General features: G+C 43.5%; 1 protein-coding gene across 1 annotated transcript in view; it reads left to right on the top strand.

The window, feature by feature from the left end:
- LOC147033653 (fibulin-1-like) overlaps positions 1 to 21,526 on the top strand; it is a 92,316-nt gene that overhangs the window by 30,606 nt on the left and 40,184 nt on the right. The window contains 2 exon segments of the mRNA XM_085871738.1: positions 14,894 to 14,971; positions 16,642 to 16,743. Coding sequence (XP_085727864.1) covers positions 14,894 to 14,971; positions 16,642 to 16,743 — 180 coding nt within the window.

Here is a 21,526-nt window from a genome sequence, read left to right as displayed (position 1 = left end):
GGAGCACCAGCCCAGAGAGGAGAGCAGTACTCCATCAGGCTGCGGACGAAAGCTTTGCATGTGGTCAGGAGCTCAGGTGGGCCGAGGAAGGACTATGCTTGACGCAGGATTCCCAGACTGGCTTTGGAGGCCAGGTTGGAAATGTAGCTTTCCCAGGAAAGATCATGGCAGGTAGTGAGACCCAAAAGCTTGAAAGAAAGGACTTTTTCCAGAGGATTGTTGAGAAAGTGGATGGGGGGGGGGGGGTTTCCATACAGTCCTTTCGGAGAGACATAGTGAGAGTTTGAGATTTGTCAGGATTGAAAGACATGTTCCACGTGTTCGACCAGTTTGTGATTTTACCCAGATCTGCAGAGAGCGAAGAAGCTGCTGTTTGCCGGTCTGAGGGATGACAGATGGTACGGCAGAGGGTGTGGTCATCAGCAAAGAGATAGAGGATTTTCCAGAGTCGGAGAGATGATTGATGAAAACCAGAAAAAGAACAGGGCCCAGAACGCTGCCTTGAGGAACTCTAGCCTGGACAGGAAGCGGGATGAAAGAACTCCACTTAAGGCCCTGTCACACCTTGACGATTTAGCCAGCGGAGGCCTCACATATGCAAAATTTGGCTAAAACGCTGGCACACGTCGAATACGTTTTGGGTAAGTTTATATACGTTAAGAGCACGCTGGCATACGTCGTAGTACGCTGGCTTTTTTCATGGTACGCTGGCATACGTCTTTGTACGCTGGCACACGTCGTAGTACACTGAGGTGTTAGACAAATTTTCCATGCTTGAAATTTTTCGACATGCCAGCGTATGACTCACACATTCCGCATACGCTTGGCCTTAAGTTGTAGGCACATTACGCGATCGTTGACACACGTCGACACGCGTTACTTGTAAGTTACTCATAAGTCGAAACACGTCGAGGTAATGTTTAGCATACCCGAAACTTATTTCTAACCTATGAGTAACGTGTTGTCAGCACGTTACGTGATCATTGACACACGTCGACACTCGTTACTTGTAAGTTCCTCATAAGTCAAAACATGTCAAGGTAATGGCTAGCGTCAGTGTTTCAGACTCCCTGGTTTTTTTGTTTTTGTTTTTCTTCGGTATGACGGTGATGTTGACACTTCAATTTCTCGTGCGGTTATGATTTAAATCGTTGAGCGGCAGCCTATTAATTATATTATATTATAACCACACTAGAAATCGAAGTGTCAACATCACCGTCATACCGAAGAAAAAAAAAAACCAGGGAGTCTGGAACACTAACGCGAACCATTACCTCGACGTGTTTCGACTTATGAGTAACGTACAAGTAACGTGTGTCAACAATCACGTAACGTGCCGACAACTTGTGCCAGCGTATGTGGAACGTGTCATACGCTGAGTACGTCGAGAAATTTTCAACATGCTGAAAATTTCTCGACATACTCGGCGTATGATGACTTATGCCAGCGGACTACGACGTCTGCCAGCGTACTACGATGTATGCCAGCGTGCTCTTAACGTATACAAAACTTACCCATAACGTATTCGACGTCTGCCAGCTTGGTTCAGCAAATTTTTCATATGTCAGGCCTCCGCTGGCTAAATCGTCAAGGTGTGACAGGGCCTTAAGTGGAGTTCTTTCATCCCACTTCCTGTCCAGGCTGGAGTTCCTCAAGGCAGCGTTCTGGGTCCTGTTCTTTTTCTGGTTTTCATCAATCATCTGTCCGACTCTGGAAAATCCTCTTTATCTCTTTGCTGATGACCACACCCTCTGCCGTACCATCTGTCATCCCTCAGACCGGCAAACAGCAGCTTCTTCGCTCACTGCGGATCTGGGTAAAATCACAAACTGGTCCAACACGTGGAACATGTCTTTCAATCCTGACAAATCTCAAACTCTCACTATGTCTCTCCGAAAGCACTGTATGGAACCCCCCCCCCCCATCCACTTTCTCAACAATCCTCTGGAAAAAAGTCCTTTCTTTCAAGCTTTTGGGCTAAAAACGTCAAGGTGTGACAGTGGCTTCACACTTCGATGTCTAGTGCGGTTATGATTTAAATCGTCGAGCCACAGCCTATGAATAGCCTACGCCACGTGATCGTCGGCGATGCGCTTCTGCGCGCTATGCATAAGTTGGACTATCGTTGGGCATAGGTTGTGAACGCCGACAACGTACTCAGCATTCGTTGGTATGTTATCTATATGTGATTGAAATGTTCTGTGTACGTTACTAATACGTTATGTATACGTCCAGCATGTTATTATACGCCCAAAACTTAAAAACACATCAAAAGTTCAGCGTACGCCAGCGTTTTACATACATTTTCATACCTTGCCATACGCTGACTAAAACGTCAAGGTGTGACAGGGCCTTAAGGGCCACCCGTTGAATGCAACAGGAGAGGAAGTCAGCGAGCTCTGAGTGGAGATGGCGTTGGATACCATTGGAAGAGAGATTGGTGAGAAGGGCAGCGTGCCAGACCGTGTCAAAAGCATGCGATATGTCAAAGGATATGGCTCTGATTTCATGTCTGGCATTGAGGACCTCCATCCATTGTTTGGAGAGCAGAAGCAGCATATCCAGGGTAGAGTGACCTGGTCTGAAACCAAATTGATGATCGGAAATCAAGCAATTGGAGAAGAGGAAGGATTTCATGTCTGAAGTGATGATTGATTCCATAACCTTGCTGATGATTTGGAGAAGGCTGATTGGTCTGCAATTGCAGGGATATCCTTCTGAGGTTGACAAAATTAGTTCCAGCTTACTGGGGTAATTAACCATTTGAGTATCCTGCGTCGGACTGGCTACCTGTCCAGGACTACTCCTCAACCAAATTAAACTGCCTTGGTCGTCCTACGTCCCTCACGGTGTGAAGGGAATGATTATCATTATTATTATTTTTGTTGTTTTGTATGTGAAAAAGGACGGGGGGGGAGGTGGGTAGACATTCCCATAGAACAGATAGAAATGTATCGAATAACCTGGTCCATATTCGAGTAGTTAGCCAATCACGATGTAGTATCGGGACACATCAACTTAAATAATGTTTTGTTTGTATGTGCACCATACAGGGGACGGTGCGTGGTAATAATTAATTAGGGATTGTGGTGAAGGAATTGCGTGTATAACCCCGATGTAAATATCAACGGGGGTGCCAGGATATAGTGCAAGAGCAAAAGGCGCAGAGCTATGGATCACCTCGAAGGGATGGAGCGTTGTCCAGGGAGAAGAGGAAGGAGCTAAGAAGAGAGCGAGTTTGTTGAGTCTGATAGTCTATGGGCTTATGTAAAAAAAGCAAAATTTTGGGTAGATTCTTGGCACCTGTGTTTAAACTCATCTATAAACTTCACTGATGTAGAAAAAAATGGGTACCAGTTTTTCTATTAGCTTTTCGGGCCTCCATTTTGAATTTCAAAATGGATGCTGTTTTTACCCTGTATGTATGATTTTTCGGTATTTAACGTTATTTTGAACATATAATTCAAAGTGTGTGCAAATAGAGTTTGGGTACCAAATGCATTGTAGTTGAGACAACTGTTCATCTGAACTCTGTTTGCATGGATATCAACAGGTTTGATGTTAATGTCAAGAAATATTGGTATGAATGTGACACTTATTACTGGTATCTGACGAATATTTTCTGCTTGCAATATGATGCATATCCACTGTGAACCAAATAACTTACTGCTTTATTTCAGAAGACCAAAAATGCACAGTGGACATCCCATCCTATAAAATACTTAAGGCATTGAAATTTATGGCAACTTTTTAATTTCACTTATGGTTATGATTCCAGATTAACCATGGCATCCTGTGGAGAACCGTCATGTAAGAAGCGTGCAACTGAACCTTCCATTGACTTTCGAATCTGCTTGTTGTGTCAAGGAGACGAGTTCACTGACATTAAAGGTGTTCATTAACTGGAGCATCTGCGACTACCAGAACTGGAATCATACCAATCATCGTTGGACTGTATAAGCAAGAGGGCTCAATATCAAAACCCTGAGTATGTTTGTTTGCATCAACAACTGAGTGGCATATCTGATAAAGAACTGAACAACCAATATGCAGTGTGGCACAAATCATGTCATGGTAAAGCAACACACACGCGCAACACACATGAGTTTGCCTACACCAACAAAATTCTCATGGCACCAGATGGATCTATTCATCCCACTACAGACAAGAGCACAGTGATAAAGCTTCTAGAAGATCTGGTGGCCAATGACACAGCTCAAGCTTCTGCACAACCTGCCGAGTTTGAAGAGGGATCTGAGACATGTCTTGTAGTTGATGGAATGGGAGTGGTACAGGAATTGATGGCAGTCAAAAATTTCAAGACTTGCAAAGAACTTGCAACATCCTTTGTCACACTCATTGACTCAAAGGCTCGTGGATATTGTCAAGTGCGAGTTATATTTGATAATTACACCAATAATGCATCACTAAAGGAGCAGACTCGAGAGCGGTGGAAAGGCAAGCTGAAGGGAACTAAATCCTACATTGTTCAAGACTCAACAGACATCAAAGACAAAAAGATGTTTCTCGCCAGCAGCAGCACAAAGGATTCACGAACTCTCTACCTTTCCCATCAGCTCATCCACTACAGTACCGTCAAGGTTATGACTGCAACACGGAAAAAGGTCATGACGAATTATGAAGTTGAAACAATGACTGGTGTCAGCACACAGGAAGAGGCGGACACTTATCATTTATCATGCTGTGGAAGTTGCGAGCAATGGAATGAATGTCCACATATATTCATAAGACACTGATGTGCTACTTTTGCTCTACGAAGAACACCTACTTGGCAACCATTCTGCACTAATCATGGGCACAAGTGAAAGATGACGGAAAGTCTTCCTACAGCCTATATATGACAAGCTTGGCCCAGAGAAATCAGCAGCTTTGATCAACTGGCATGCTCTCACAGGCTGTGATACGACAGGACATATCCAAGGGAAGAGAAAGAAGGGGTGCTTTGCAACTTTCCTGAAGGCAAGCCCCATCATTCTGAGAGCACGAGCTGACCTTGGCGAAAGGGTTGAGCCATATGAAGAAGTTATTCATGGTTGTGAATAGTTTCTTTGCTCTCTTTTCTCTCCAGTTGGAGTCCACTTTGGGCAAGCAAAGATGCTGAGATGGTTTTTGTTCAAGCAACTCACAGATGAAAAAGGAGTTGACAAACTGCCACCGACTCAGAGAGCATGTATTAAACATGTACGCCGTGCCCATGTCCAGTGTAATATCTGGCGCCAGGATATGGTGTTGAACCCAACTTTTCTTGACCCTTTGACCTTGGGGTGGCGAAACCAAGACAAAAAGCTACTGATTGTTCTTTCTCAGGTTGCACCAGCTCCAGTCTCAGTGCTGCAGCTGGTCAGGTGTAACTGTGAGAAATCAAAGTGTTCAAGAGGGTGCTCGTGCAGAGGAAACAGTGTGGTCTGTACCGAACTTTGCAAATGTGGTGGGGAAGGCGACAGCTGTACAAACATACCACCACCAAGGATTGGCGAAGATCGAGAAGATGATTGAAGCAATGACAATTATAAATGCAGCAATGCCAACCCTCCCGATTTCATCGGGAGGCTTCCGAAAATTCACCCAAACTCCCGCCCTTACGATCACTATCCTTATCCTCCCGAAATTTTGATATTTTTGCACTGTTCACTAATCAGAATGTACTAGTATGAGAATTGAATGAAAAGCATCGTCTGCTACGTATAGCATGTGGTAACTCCATAACGTTCGCTGCTACCAAATTGTACGTAAAAAAATGCAAATTCAAATGAGGAGCAGCGAAACATTGGGTCTGGATCTCGCTTATGCGATCTTGCACTGAGATTTAGTGCATGCGGTATGTGTGCAATACAGTGCATGCGGTATGTATGCACAGTGTATATGCATGCGATACGCTCACTGCATGCAGCTGGGCCCCGTACCAGCCCGGCGGTCGCGACCACCGTGCGGTGTTTAACAGCCGCTAGAGTTCTACGAGTCGCGCTGCAGCTGTGGAACATCGACTTCGAAGTTACCGATGCTTCAAGCCCTCGATGTTGATTACGAAATGGCAGAAAAGAAGCTTACGAAGACCAAGAAATGGTCTCAGAAGTACAAGACCGAATACAGTCTCCAATACCCGTGTATTCGAAAGTCTGAAAGAGGAATTCATCATGCGTATTGTACAGTATGCAGCGTTGATATTTCAGTTGAGCACGGAGGTCGCGATGATATTCGGAAGCACGTTGGAAGCAAACGGCACACAGACATTGCAAAGGAGAGATCTTCGAGCACGAGTACCGGTACACTTCTGAATTATTTCACCAAACAAGGGACAAGCGAGGAAGAGGATGTTACCCGAGCGGAACTTCTCTTTCGTGGATTTATTGTGGGACATAACTTGCCCATATCAGTCTCAGATCATGCTGGACCTCTATTTCAAAAGATGTTTCCAGATTCAAAAGTTGCTTCAAAGTATGGATGTGCAAGAACAAAAACTTGCAAGATGTGCAAGATGTGCAAGAACAAAAAAAAAAAAAAAAAAAAAAACAAGAACAAAAAGCAAGAAAAAAAAAGAAAAAAAAAAAGAACAAAAAAAAAAAAAGAACAAGAACAAAGAAGAAAAAAAGAACACTGGTCAACAATTTTTTACTTTCTGAATGTTGTCTAGATTTGTACAAGTGAATTAGGGTATTCTGGCACTGCTGAATCAGGAAATGGCATCCGTTTCTCTCCATCAGGTCAGGTTTTTGTGCTAAGTTGATTTGAAAAAAATCAGATCTTGTGACAAGATCAATTACATTTTTGTGGCATTATCAGCTGATTTTTGTCAACACATATCATCCTAAACATGTTTTTAAGAAAAAAAAATGTTTTGCCAACAACATTTATTGATTACATGATAGAAACATCGATTACTGTCATCTGAATGGTGGGCATTGATAAAGGTAAGTACAAGTAAATTGCATGTTGCGTCACCACTGTTCAAACTTCAGGGCTTGAACTTCCGTTTCTTCGAACTCCTGGAATGTTCAGCGGCAGGGAGGTCTCTCTTCAGATTCCAACAGTAGTCAGCCATCATGACTGCGTCCCAGCGACCCTGATACCTGGTCTCCATCTCCTTCATGTCCTGATGGAATCTCTCCCCTGCTCGTCACTCATTGAACCCAGGTTCTCAGGAAACCGGTTCATATGTGAAAATAGGTAGTGCATCTTGATGCTCATGTTGCAGTCCAGGTTTCTGAAAGCAGTCAGCATGTTGTTGACAAGTTCTGCGTAGTTTCTGGCCTTATTGTTGCCAAGAAAGTTCTTCACTACCAAAACAAATGTATTCCACGCTTCCAGTTCCACTTCGTTCATTGAGTTTTTGAACTCTGGATCTCTGATGAGCTGACGGATCTGAGAACCATCAAAGATGCCAGCTTTCAACTTCTCCATGGTCAATCCTGGAAAAGCCTGGCACAAGTAAGTGAAGCAGTCACCATCTTTGTCCAGAGCCTTGGTGAACTGCTTGATTAAGCCGAGCTTGATGTGCAGCGGTGGGAAGAGTATTCTGTCTCTGTCCACCAGAGGGTCGTTGATGACGTTCCTTTCTTTGCATGGCACCAATTCCTCCCGCACAGGCCAGTCCTTCTTCGTGTAATGCTGAGCACGGTCCCTACTATCCCACATGCACAGAAAACATGGGTACTTGGTGAAGCCAGACTGTTGTCCCAACAAAAAGTTCACCATCTTCAGGTCAACACAAATAAACCACTTATGCTGATCATAACCAATTTTCTCCAGCACGTACTTCACCGCTTCATACTTCTCCTTCAGTGTAGTCGAGTGAGCAATGGGTACAGAGGCAAACTGGTTGCCGTTGTGTAGCAGAACACATTTCAGTGATCGCTTGCTGCTGTCAATGAACAGTCTCCAATCTTTGGGTTCGTACTGTGGCACTCCAAGCTTGAGCTGAAGCGCATGTCATAAATTGGCGCATGTAGGTATTGTACATTCTTCAGAGTTCGTTATTTCAAGAAATACAACTTTTTTGTATCACATTATTACAAAATCTGCCCCATTAACTTTAGTTTTGATCCACGAACTTTATGCTTTGCCTCACCAATTTTTGGAAGATTTTGAGGTTTTATGACTTCAAACTGATCCCTTTTCGACATAATCACCTAGAACTATCGTACCTGAATACTTCTTGTCATTAAAATAATTATTTCCAATCAAAACAATTATTTGACATGACATTTTACCCCCACCAACTTCTTCTAAAATGCTCCACACATGCGTACATGTGAACAAAAATGTAAAAAACGACATGTGGCCATATCTCAAAAACTTGACCTGATTGAACAAAACTAATGTGAGTTTTGGATTCAGCGCATCAGATTCGTCCTAAATCAGCTTAAAAAATGCAGACAACAAATTTGTTGTTGACCAGTGTAATTGGTGAGTTGTCAAATGTTACTGCTTCATCTATTGCCGATATTGCTAGACTAGCTCCATTTAGCCTAGCTCCAGACGGTAGCAATGACAGTGGTGAGGCCCAGCTATATCCTGTCCTGATTTCGTACTATGACAACAGTGCTGGGATTGTGAAGCAAGGTTTGCTAAGTTTGCCTGCGTGCAAACAAGATTCCACTGGAGAAAACATTTTCAAACTGCTTGATCATGAGTTCAGTGACAGGAAAATTCCGTGGGGAAATTGTGTTTCCTTTTGTGCTGATAATGCCTCTGTCATGGTGGGCAAGCACAAAGGAGTCGCTGCTTATATCCACAAACAAAATCCAGAGTGCTACATCATGGGATGCCCTTGCCATATGATGCACAATACGGCCAAGAAGGCGGCTCAGGCCTTACCCGTTGAATTAGATGACTTTCTCATCGATATTTACTACTACTTGGACAAAAGTAGTAAACGCGTCAAAGGAGTGAAAGCACTGCAAGAACTCTGTGATGCCCCGACACACAAGATTCTGAAGCATGTCGCAACAAGGTGGCTGTCCCTTGGTCAGTGCCTAGACAGGCTGATTGAACAGTGGGAGCCACTTCGCCTCTTCTTCAAAGAAGAAGTCCGAAGAAAAATGCAACCAACTGTAGCCAAGACTCTAACAACGAGCAAGAAGGACGGCACTGTATCTACTGCCAGTACTGGCACTGCAGGATCAAGCACTAGTGGAGCAGCATTCACCACTACCACTGCAGTATCTGCTGCGAAGAAGACAGCAGGGACAGCACCAAAACCAATGCTGAGAGCAGGTAGCATCACCGGCCCTTCATCACGTTCATCTACAAAGCAGATCCCTTCAGAGTCGAGAAAGACTGTGATAGTCCCATCTACAGGCAAAGAAGGACCCAAGTTAAGTTCTGCTTTTGCCAAATCACTTGATAGAAGCTCAGCAAAACCTTCGAATCAGAGGTCTTCTTCCTTGGCTGCACCTACCTCAAGCTCTCTCCTCAAACGTAAAATTGGATCTGGTACTACGAGTCTGACCTCTTCTGCTGGCAGTAAACGCAAGTGTGATCGCCCTGCGGCTAAGTGTACTACGAGTTCTACAACTAAAAGCGCATCTTCCTCAAACACTGTGCAGGAATCTAGAGAAAAACGTGTCAACAGGATGTTCTTGTCTCCACAAACAAAACTCTATTGTTTCTTCCTTCGATATGCTAACAAGCTTTTTGAGAAGGGGAATCTTCTGCTCCAAAGAGACGAACCCTATATTCATCTCCTGATCTTGGTCTTCTGGTCTTCTGAATTGAATGGTCTTCTGAAAGATATCTTCGTACGGTTTTTGAAACCATCGGTGTCATCGGTTGCTCTGGTAAATGTACCCTTCTCTGACAGAAATCATCAGAAGAATGATGAGGACCTCATGATTGGGAACGATGCCAAACTGTATATAAGGGAACAAAGGAGTCTCAAGAAATCCACCTTCACTCTGAGTGAGTCAGACATCCAAGGTTTCTTCAGTGCAGTTCGCTCATATTATGTGAAAGCCTGCAATTACATCTTCAAAACCTGGCCGCTAGATGATGAATTAGCCAAGCATGCTCAGGTGCTGGATGTTAAGCTACACCAAGAAGTGGGGTTTGACTGTGTGGAGTTTTTCATCAAGAAATTCCCCTGTCTGTTCAGTGGCGGTGATAGTGACATAGACAGTCTTGAGAGTGAATTCGCTCACTACCAGGCAGACGCCTCCATAGCTACAATTGCTACTGAGACAGTGAGAGTGGATGAGCAGTGGCATCGGATTTCACAGCTCACAGATCCCTGCACTGGTGCCAAGAAGTATCCTAATTTGAGCAAAGTGATGAAGGGAATCTTGGTCATTCCTCATTCGAACGCATCATGTGAGCGGGCACTCAGTCTTGTACGGAAGAATCATACTGAATTTCGTCCCAATTTGAGTGTCAAAACCCTGGAAGCTCTCTTAATTGAAAAACTAGCTCATAGCACCCCTTGCTACCAGAGAGAATACAGCAAAGACATAATCAGAAGGGCTAAAAGAGCCAAACAGCTGTCACTCAGCAAAGCTGCCATGGAAAAAGCAAGCAGCAGTAGTACCAGCCAGTAAGGTAAGAAAAATATTGCTTCTTTTGTGCTTTTTGTTAATCTTTCATTGTCCCCTAACTTACTAATATTAACATACATGTAACATTAAAAAGTGCACAATTTTCCCCTTTTTTTGTTCAAAAAGTGGGAATTCTTAACATGTTAAATGCTCCAAAATAGGGCTCAGAGGGCACTAGAGAGCGTCTAGAACCCCAGAGCTTCCAGGGCCCTAAGGCGGGCCATGGACCCCGGCGCAAGGGTCGAGCGCTCCGCGCTCGAGATGTGCGCTTCGCGCACATAATTTGGTGTCGGTTGAAAATCCTCCCTAATTCTGATTTCCAAAAGTTGGCATCTCTGTAAATGTTTAATCCGTAACATTAACACTCCTGATTCATACATGTAGCATTTTCATACCTTTGAAAAAAAAATTATCCATCTTCTAATTGTATAACCACCCAAATAAATTTATATTGAATTACATGCTCCATATTATTTCTGTTAAATATTTTGGAGGATTGGCAGAGTGTTCCAATCATAAATATGTTGTTATTATTGGAATCCTCCTGTGCCAAAACATGATTAGACACCAAAAACATCTTCTTATGTCTATTGGTTCAAAAGTAATGGCATTTTACATTGAAAAAAATCCCGAAATCAGGCGGCCATCTTGAATTTTTTTTCCAATATTTAGAGTATTTCTCGTGCTCTTAGTTTGCTTCTAATGAATCTTTGTCCCCTTTATATGAGTTTAGATAAAATAAAATAAATATTGTATGACATTTGAATGAATAGTTATGGTTAATTTGCAATATTATTTTTAAAAGAAGATTTTCGGCGGTGGCCATTTTGAAATTCAAAATGGAGGCCCTAAATGTTCATGGAAAAACTGGCACCCTTTTTCTTTCTAAACCAGTGAAGTTTCTAGATGTGTTTAGACATGGGTACCACGAATCTACCCCAAAAAATGGGAAATCCAGAAAATGTTACATAAGCCCACGGACTATGAGGAGGAAAGCTCTGAGAGGATCGTTCTGTTTGCCTTCCTTCGCCCTGTGCTGGTTTGTCTGCCTGCTGCCTGTTCGTCGCCCTCCCCGTAACCTCCTCATCCTCCATCACCTGCTCGTGGCTGCTCCGTGCCAATCCTTCCCCCGCCACCACCAGAGCCGAGTCCCCGGATTTGTCCCTTTCCCGTATGTGATTAAATGTGGTGTGTGATGCCTTACATTTCTCGAGATTCATTTTACCTCACTGCAAACAATTATTTATTTATTTATTGCATTCCTTTTCTTCCCTCACAACTGCACGCACATAGTCCGCCATCATTCGGAATGTCTCCACAGGAGTTAAAACCGTTCGGTACATCATGGTATTTTATCCTCCCGCCGAAACGAGCTCAACGTTAGTTGAGACGTTGACACAGCATTATTATTGATTTATATCTGTATAACATCTTTTTTGACTCGAACAAACATCTGGCCATCTTTCTTTTGATGTCGCTTTTCTGTCTGCACTCAGCAGAGTAATTAAGAATGTCATCCTCCTCATGGACGCCAATCGATGGGGTTTTTCCATATATTCTATTTTGTCCATATTTTGCTGATCGTCAAACAAGAAAGCATCACTTCCCGTTTATAAAGTCTTTGTTGTGACTGCAAGAATCAGAATCAAACCGTTGACCTCCTAGACTCAGGGCAGATCCCATTAGATGTGCTATTTGAGAGAGGCACTAGCAACACTCGGAGGGGTGTTCTTGGATGATTGAAAAGAATTGAATTCTGAGGCTGTCACGACAGTATACAATTGAGGCAAAGACAGAGTCAGGAGAATCCTGGTACTGTACGAGGTGTTAGAGAGTTGAGATTTTAGGGATTTTGAAATGGAGTAGTCAAGGAGGGAGAAGTCACTCCCAGCTTGCATGGGGCTCAGAGAGTGTTGGATGTTTTATGTATAGTGACGTTTCCATCTATCTTCATGAGTCTGTAATTCGATTGCACCATTTACACGCTGTTAATGCTCTCTTGACACTCATGCTTTGGTTGTCAACTGCTGGGCCTTTTCACCAATATCTAAGAGACCGAGCCTGTACCACCGCTGCTGCACTTTATGTGCCTTGTACACCCTCAAAGCTCTTCTGCCCAATACCCATTGTGCCAAAAGGTTTCCAATGCCTCCAGGGCTCTTGTGCTATGCCAATGACTCGTCATATGCCACAGTAGTTCTGCAGACAGTTGTGACTGCCAACGATTGTCTCTCCTTCGATTTACTCTTTCCATCGGTTTCTCCTCTTGCCCTTCCTTTCTTCCTATTGTTCTGTGTTCCAGCACACCAGTTACCAAACTTAGGTTTATCAGAAATTGAATCCTCCAAGGTTAATCAATTCATCCAACTGTCGGCGAGGAAAAATGGTGGCATCACGAGGCACACTATGTCTCTTTAAGAAATAAATTATATGCATGATGTATTATGTATATAATAAATGTATTATATGCATGAGCACAGATGGTGCAGAATCACAGGCACAAGACAAAAATCATCACAATTATTAAACACAAAAAAACAAATCCTGGATAAGGGCCCACGCAAACAACCGTCATGCTCTCTCAACAAGGCAAGTGAGAGGAACAAAAGGGACAAGGGTGAAGAACCTCAGGCTGATGTACTCCCATGCATAATGGCATCGTGAGCGACGCCAGATAGTAGACGATAGTCAGCATGAGGAGCTAACCCAGGCAAGAGATTGGGCCCAACAGAGAGAGCAGGTAGACTCGAAAGAGCAGAGCATCGGAGCAGCAGTCGAGCAAGCGAGGGGTAAGCACACACATTTTGGTTAGCAGTTCCTTTCCTTTATTCATAGTTGCCACACGAACAGAAAGGTTGAGCTTAAGATAAATAAATAAGAGATAACGTGCCGATTCCAATTCCCTTTCCTCAGACTTTCATCAATCCTTATGGTTAAGCCTTATCACACTCAAATAGATAAATAACACAAAGGAAAGGTTGGAAAATGACCTGGCAGGGTGGATGGGTAAGGCCTTCCCTTAGCTCAAAGCATCGTGGGCTAGTTCTGGTCTGACATGCAGGCCGCTGTTTATCAACGCACTATGGGCCCGAGGTGGATCGATCGGCCGTGGTCACGGGAAGCACAACCTCAGGATCCGGTCAATGTCGCTCCGTTCGGGTACCAAAGCATAGCGATCCTCGAGGTAGGTCCCGCAGCTGCCTCTGCATTTGGTAAGGCCCCTGGGCCAGACTGTCTCTGCCCCAAGATACCAGCTGTGTCATGTCCCAGGCTATCATGATCCGTTGGGCTGCATAATGAAATGGACCCTGCGTGACATTACTCCATTCCCTCATTGGCCCATCTTGGTCTTCCTCTCCACAACCATCCGTTGGTTCCAGTAAGTTCCATCACCATTCAAAGTTCATTGGGCATGGTGCGAATCAAGCAACCATGAAATGAGCGACCAACAGAGGTGGTTTTTATTTGAGATGGATGAAGGAGAGGGGCTGACGATAAGTGGGAGAAGACGCTTTTTACATGATGGACTCTGACGATCAGTATTTGAGGAGTTACAGAAAAATGTAGCTTAACGCATACATTTAAGGAACGACCGATCTATTCTAATTAACTCCTCCCCTTATCAGCTTGGCCATTTTCATTCCAACTTATGATAGTATCGTGTGTGTGTGTATGCATATGATTGTACTCATATGTATTTGTTCATAGGATGGCTTGGAGGTCGCAGAGCCACCTTTGGGTTTAATTCAAGACTCGACTTCATTTATCATGCTGGTGATGTTGCCGTTCGAAGGGGATGTTAAGCCACCATTGTTTGCCATTCACCCTGGCCAAATTCCAAATTCCTGCCTGAATGTGCAGGGGAACCGTATCGGCATCACAGCAGAGCCTCAGTCGTGATGCAACTGGTGGAAGAAATTTGTCGTCAAATGCTGGTCCGACATGCATGTTCCATCTACATAGTGGTGCGTCATGCTTTTTTCCCACGCAGAACATCGCGCGGTGCTCTTTTTCCGAAGTGGTCCACGCAATGCCTCGTGAAGGTCACCCTTTCTGTCGGACGGTCGAGATAGAAGTAGGTGTTTGTGTGTAAGGTGGCAATGTGTAGGGTGGCAGACATCATCGTGGCATTAGGGTTAGGGAATTGCTTTCCCGCTGTTTCTGAACTACCTTCCTGTTTGTCCCACTTCCTGTTTGCACGTCATTGGATAATTTAACATCGTCACCATGTATGAGACACGGGTCACGTTCACCACGTGATGCTCAACACCATGCCGTTGTGGTATTATGTTCACATTGCAGTTTTCATGAAATGCTTAACTTCCCCATTTTTTTTTTCTTTTTAGAACCAAACGATGAGCCGGGATCAGAACAAATGAGCCGTGACAATATTGACGACGATGGCCAACACGATCACTGCCAAGGTTTGTTTTGCAAGCGTCAAAGTAATTTTGCGTTATTACCTCTGCCCACCGAAGATGGATAGAGGTTGTTTTCACCCTGTGTGTGTGTCTGTCTGTCTGTCGCCTCCAGGTCACAATTTTAAACCGATCTTCATAAAACTTCACCGCATGGTAGAGTTTGTCATAATAAAGAATCCTGTTGTTTTTGAGGTCATAAGGTCAAAAGGTCAACTTAGACCAAAGGTCAACAACTTAGGTGGTATTTATAAAATCCTCAATTTTCAACCAATTAACTTGAAATGTAAAGAGGATTTATATTTCAGGTCATTGAATTCAACCACCAAAATTTTAAGGTCAACATCATCCACAAGATCAGCACAGGCCCAAGGTCAACAACTAAGGAGGTACCGTATTTCTAAAATCCTCAATTTTCTTCTCATTGACATGAAATTTGAAGAGGATTTGCATATCAGGTCACTGAATTCAACTACCAATTATATTTGAGGTCAACATCGGCCAAAAGGACTACATAGGCCAAATTTCAAAAATCCTCAATTTTCATCCGATTCACTTGAAATCTTAAGAGGATTTGCATATTTGGTCATTGAATTCAACCACCAATTATATTTGAGGTCAAATTAGTTTTATGGACTTTGCAAGTGTCATGCTCTGCATGACGTCTTCTTCTTTGTTTGTTTGTTTGTTTGTGAACAAAATATCTCAAAAAGTTGCGCACAAATTCGGATGACACTTGGTGGGCAGGTTGGGTATGTAACGAGGAAAAAATGATTCCATTTTTGTGAAAATCCAAATTCAGATCTGGATCTGATAATTTTAAAAGTACTTCTTCACCATTTAGTGACGGGACTAAAACTTTGTATTGCATGATATGTCAAAAAATTATGGACGGATTCGGACGAAACTTGATGGATGAGTTGGTGAGGTAACAAGAACGAGCAGATTAAATTTCAGGTCCGAATCCAGATGCGGCCTATTAGTGGGATACAAAACGTGAACTAATCAGCCTGGCAGAGGTACGCGCTCCACCGAGTGGCGTTCTAGTTTTGACTGTTTCAATCAAGGTTTCCACATAGTTCCTGACACGCTTATTTGTGAAGTGTGTACTGGAGGAAGGTGTGAGGAGGGGTGAGATGCCGAAGGTGGTGTAAATTTTTTTTTCCTCCAAACTCAAAAGCCAAACTCAGCACAGTTGTTAGTCCTATTCTTTTTAGGTGTGTTGTCACATTATTTCTATTAGTGAGTTCACTTCCCAAACATAAGCTGTTTTTTTTTATTATTATTTTTATCTTTTTTTTAATCTCTGAAACGTTTTAAAAAGAGAAAAAACTTTTGGCTACCGCTCATACTGATGCAGTTGCCATGATAGATACTTTTCACACTGCGGTGTGTATTAATGGACATGACCTCCAGGGTTCCTCTCCTGAAGTGTGTATGATGAAAGGCCTGGAGCTGTAGTGTTGCCATTGACAATCCCTCCTTTCTTTTCCTGTTGATCATCCCCATTTCCTGTTTATCATCCCATCCACAAGAAAGAAAATTATATTGAATCAGCATTATGCAACCCCATCTTTCCATACGCCATTTCATACTCCTATAACTAACTCCATGTTAAGGTATTTAAGTGGAAAACCTCCACATCAGCCCTTGCTGCTCTCTCCACCCTGCCGCAGACAATGTGATTTGCAGTCAGGAGTGCGTGAACACAGGATCTGGTTTCCTGTGTTCGTGCCACCATGGCTATCGCATGAAGGAAGACAACGCAACGTGTGGTGGTAAGTAAGGTACACCATCATTGCACGTGCGTCATGTGACGCACAATTGCTGAACATTCTCACTCATTTTCAATATTGTGCAACAACCCAATTTTGGAACATTGCTCGGTACAACATAAATGAACTCTCACTTGTTCAGTAAACTTTCTAAGATTTTTTTTGTTGTTGTTGCGTCTATGAAAATGAGGCGACAGAAGGAGAAAGAGATAACGCATTGACCGTGGGGCAGAAAGACAGCAAACAGGGGAATGAATAAACAGGAAAAGAGGACGAGGAGGAGACACAGCAATGGATTCGAACTATAAAAAGCCATCAGAGGTTGCAGACCCTCGCCAGGACTTGTTTTGTGTGGTTTTGTGTCGTGTTTGTGTACTGTTGTGTTTGAGTGGTGTTTCGACAATGCATTGAAGATGTCTGTTTCTGCTCATACAGCGGACAAACAAACCTTTATGTTTTTATTGTATCGACTAGCTTGGATCAACTCGTGACACTCCCAACTCCACACGTCGTTGCAGAGATTGACGTCACAGATTTTTTGTGTTGCCATGATTTACACCAATCATAATAGAAACATTTCTTTCGAACAAATTTATTTTTAATCTTGGTGATATTATATTTATTTGAAATTAATTTGTAATATTGGTGATATTATATTGATTGGAAAATTATTTGTGATGTAAGAAGGTCCAAGTGGTCTAAATGGTCAAGGGTCTAAGCTGCCTAATCTGTCTGAAGGGTATAAGGGGTAAAAATGGTGTTAAAGTGTAAGGGGACTGAAGGGTCTTCAGGGTCTTTTGGATCCTCAGAGTCTTTTGGAACCTTGGGTCATTCGTGACTTTTGGGTCTTCGGGATATTTTCGGTCTTCAGTGTATTTTGGGTCTTCAGGGTGTTTTGTATCTTTTGGGTCCTTGGGGACTTTTGGATCAGGTCAAGTCAGGTATGGGAGCATGCGCTGGAGCAGTGCGTCGTTGCGTCCGCTTTCCACCGGTACTCTAGAGAGGTCTCCGCCTGGCCATCCCCCAGACAGAATGATGCCTGGACCACCCCATCTCTTTGAGATGCTGATCAACTTGCTGCAACCACGTGCCTCGTGGTCGGCCCGTTGGCCTCCTCCACTCACGAGGCTCTCTCGCTGACTGGACTTTTGGCTGTTTGGGGTCTTCAGATATTTTGTGTCCTCGAGGACTTTTGGGTCATATCGTGGTCTTTTGTATCCTCGGGGTCATTTGGGTCTTTGGGTACTTTTGAGTATTCAGGGTCTTCAGAGTCTTTTGGGTCTTCAGGGTATTTTGGGTGTTTGTTGTCTTCGGGGACTTTTGGGTTTTCGTGGATTTTTTGGGTCTTTGGAGATCCTTGGGTCTTCGAAGATTTTGGGTCCTCATAGATTTTTGGGTCTTTTTGGACTTTTAGGTCTTCGAGGACTTTTGGGTCCTCGGTGACTTTGGGGTCTTTGGGGTGAACAGGATCTTCAGAATGTTTTAGGGTCTTCAGGATATTTTGGGGTCTTCGAGATTCAAACCCAGGGTGACATTTTCTATCCGGACTGGGATTCAAACCTCGGAAGACATTTTTTAGCCGGGCCGAGATTCAAACCCAGCATGACATTTTCTAGCCGGACTGGGATTCAAACCTCGGATGACATTTTTTAGCTGGGCAGAGATTCAAACCCAGCATGACATTTTTTAGCCGGACTGGGATTCAAACCCAGCATGATATTTTTTAGCCGGACTGGGATTCAAACCCAGCATGACATTTTCTAGCCAGACTGGGATTCAAACCTCGGATGACATTTTTTAGCTGGGTTGAGATTCAAACCCAGGATGACATTTTCTAGCCGGACTGGGATTCAAACCTCGGATGACATTTTTTAGCCGGGCCGAGATTCAAACCCAGCATGACATTTTCTAGCCGGACTGGGATTCAAACCTCGGATGACATTTTTTAGCTGGGCAGAGATTCAAACCCAGCATGACATTTTTTAGCCGGCCTGGGATTCAAACCCAGCATGATATTTTTTAGCCGGACTGGAATTCAAACCCAGCATGACATTTTCTAGCCAGACTGGGATTCAAACCTCGGATGACATTTTTTAGCTGGGCTGAGATTCAAACCCAGGATGACATTTTCTAGCCGGACTGGGATTCAAACCTCGGATGACATTTTTCAGCTGGGCCGAGACTCAAACCCAGGATGACATTTTCTAGCCAGACTGGGATTCAAACCTCGGATGACATTTTCTAGCCGGACTGGGATTCAAACCTCGGATGACATTTTTCAGCTGGGCCGAGATTCAAACCCAGCATGACATTTTCTAGCCAGACTGGGATTCAAACCTCGGATGACATTTTTTAGCTGGGCTGAGATTCAAACCCAGGATGACATTTTCTAGCCGGACTGGGATTCAAACCTCGGATGACATTTTTCAGCTGGGCCGAGACTCAAACCCAGGATGACATTTTCTAGCCGGGCTGGGATTCAAACCTCGGATGACATTTTTTAGCTGGGCCGAAATTCAAACCCAGGATGATATTTTCTATCCGGGCTGGTATTCAAACCTCGGATGACATTTTTTAGCTGGGCCGAGATTCAAACGCAGGATGACATTTTCTAATGGGATGGGATTCAAACGCAGGATGACATTTTTTAGCTGGGCCAGGATTCAAACCTGGGATGACATTTTCCAGCCGGACTGGAATTCAAACCTCGGATGACATTTTTTAGCGGGGCCGAGATTCAAACCCAGGATGATATTTTCTATCCGGGCTGGTATTCAAACCTCGGATGACATTTTTTAGCTGGGCCGAGATTCAAACGCAGGATGACATTTTCTAGCCGGGCTGGGATTCAAACCTCGGATGACATTTTTTAGCTGGGCTGGGATTCAAACCTGGGATGACATTTTCTAGCCGGGCCGAGATTCAAACCCAGGATGACATTTTCTAACTGGGCCGAGATTCAAACCCAGGATGACATTTTCTATCCGGACTGGGATTCAAACCTGGGATGACATTTTTTCGCTGGGCCGATATTCAAACTTGGGATGACATTTTTTAGCTGGGCCGATATTCAAACCTGGGATGACATTTTTTAGCTGGGCTGATATTCAAACCTGGGATGGCATTTTCTTGTTGGGCTGGGATTCAAACCCAGGATGACATTTTGTAGCTGGGCCGATATTTAAACTTGGGATGACATTTTTTAGCTGGGCCGATATTCAAACCTGGGATGACATTTTTTAGCCGGGCTGATATTCAAACCTGGGATGACATTTTCTAGCCGGGCCGAGATTCAAACCCAGGATGACATTTTCTAACTGGGCCGAGATTCAAACCCAGGATGACATTTTCTATCCGGACTGGGATTCAAACCTGGGATGACATTTTTTCGCTGGGCCGATATTCAAACTTGGGATGACATTTTTTAGCTGGGCCGATATTCAAACCTGGGATGACATTTTTTAGCTGGGCTGATATTCAAACCTGGGATGGCATTTTCTTGTTGGGCTGGGATTCAAACCCAGGATGACAATTTTTTGCTGGGCCGATATTCAAACCTGGGATGACATTTTTTTTAGCTGGGCCAATATTCAAACCTGGGATGACATTTTTTAGTTGGGCTGGGATTCAAACCTTGGTTGACATTTTCTAACTGGGCCGATATTCAAACCTAGGATAACATTTTTTACCTGGGCTGGGTTTCAAACCCAGGATGACATTTTATACCTGGGCTGGGTTTCAAACCCAGGATGACATTTTATACCTGGGCTGGGTTTCAAACCCAGGATGACATTTTTTACCTGGGCTGGGGTTCAAACCCAGGGTGACATTTTTTAGCCGGGCCGAAATTCAAACCCAGGACGACATTTTCTATCTGGGCTGGGATTCAAACCCAGGATGACATGTAGTTTTATTTAAATATCTCCATCGACACGCCGACTATATTTCCGGCCCAGACTGTTTCAGGCCTTTATAGGCACGGAAAAGTGGAACGAACCTTGGGAAAGTGATGACAACCCACCATTATCGAAACGACTTCTCATGGTGTTTGCATATCACATCCATGGGTTTGATGCGGGACTCCATAGCACTCGCACGTTGCATGTTTAGACTCACATGAGATACCATGTGATACTCAAATGAGCTAGTTTATAAGACACCATGGTGGTGCTCCCTTGAGGTATTCTAAAAGACACCGGGGTGCTAGTAATCGAGACGGCTAACCTCATTTTTCCAGGAGGAAACATTTCTATTGGGGAATATTTTATTAACCATGTCCAAAATCCCTGAGCTTGCTAGCCAGGAAGCTTTAACATCAAACTCGGTCAACCATTTAGACGCCATCTTGGGAGGCCTCTCTGGACCCTTACAGTTTATTGCCCTTCAATTGAACGTCTCAGGTGAGTTCAGATATATATATATATATATATATATATATATATATATATATATATATATATATATATATATATATATATATATATATATATATATATATATATATATATATATATATATATATATATATATGAGAGAGGGAAGAAAAATCCCCAACATACGTATGAGATCTCATGAGGAATGTTTGGACGTTTTCTCCACGGTAAGGACGAGCTCACCAGTGGTGTTAGATGATCAATATGTGGCCCCGTCATTGTGCCACGGTGATGCCAAAACGTTATGTATCAGTTACATGGCCACATGGCACCTTTTACGAGTAACATGCACATATCATTGTTCGGTGTACTGGTTGGTAGCCTCTTCCAATGACACAATTCCACCAGAAACA

Source organism: Eptatretus burgeri, chromosome 2 (assembly GCF_056783735.1).
Source record: "Eptatretus burgeri isolate ZD-2024b chromosome 2, Ebu_testis_v1, whole genome shotgun sequence".
In the NCBI taxonomy this organism is placed as follows: Eukaryota; Metazoa; Chordata; class Myxini; order Myxiniformes; family Myxinidae; genus Eptatretus; species Eptatretus burgeri.
The sequence above is the reverse complement of the archived record's forward strand: the minus strand, read 5'-3'. Positions and strand labels throughout refer to the sequence as shown.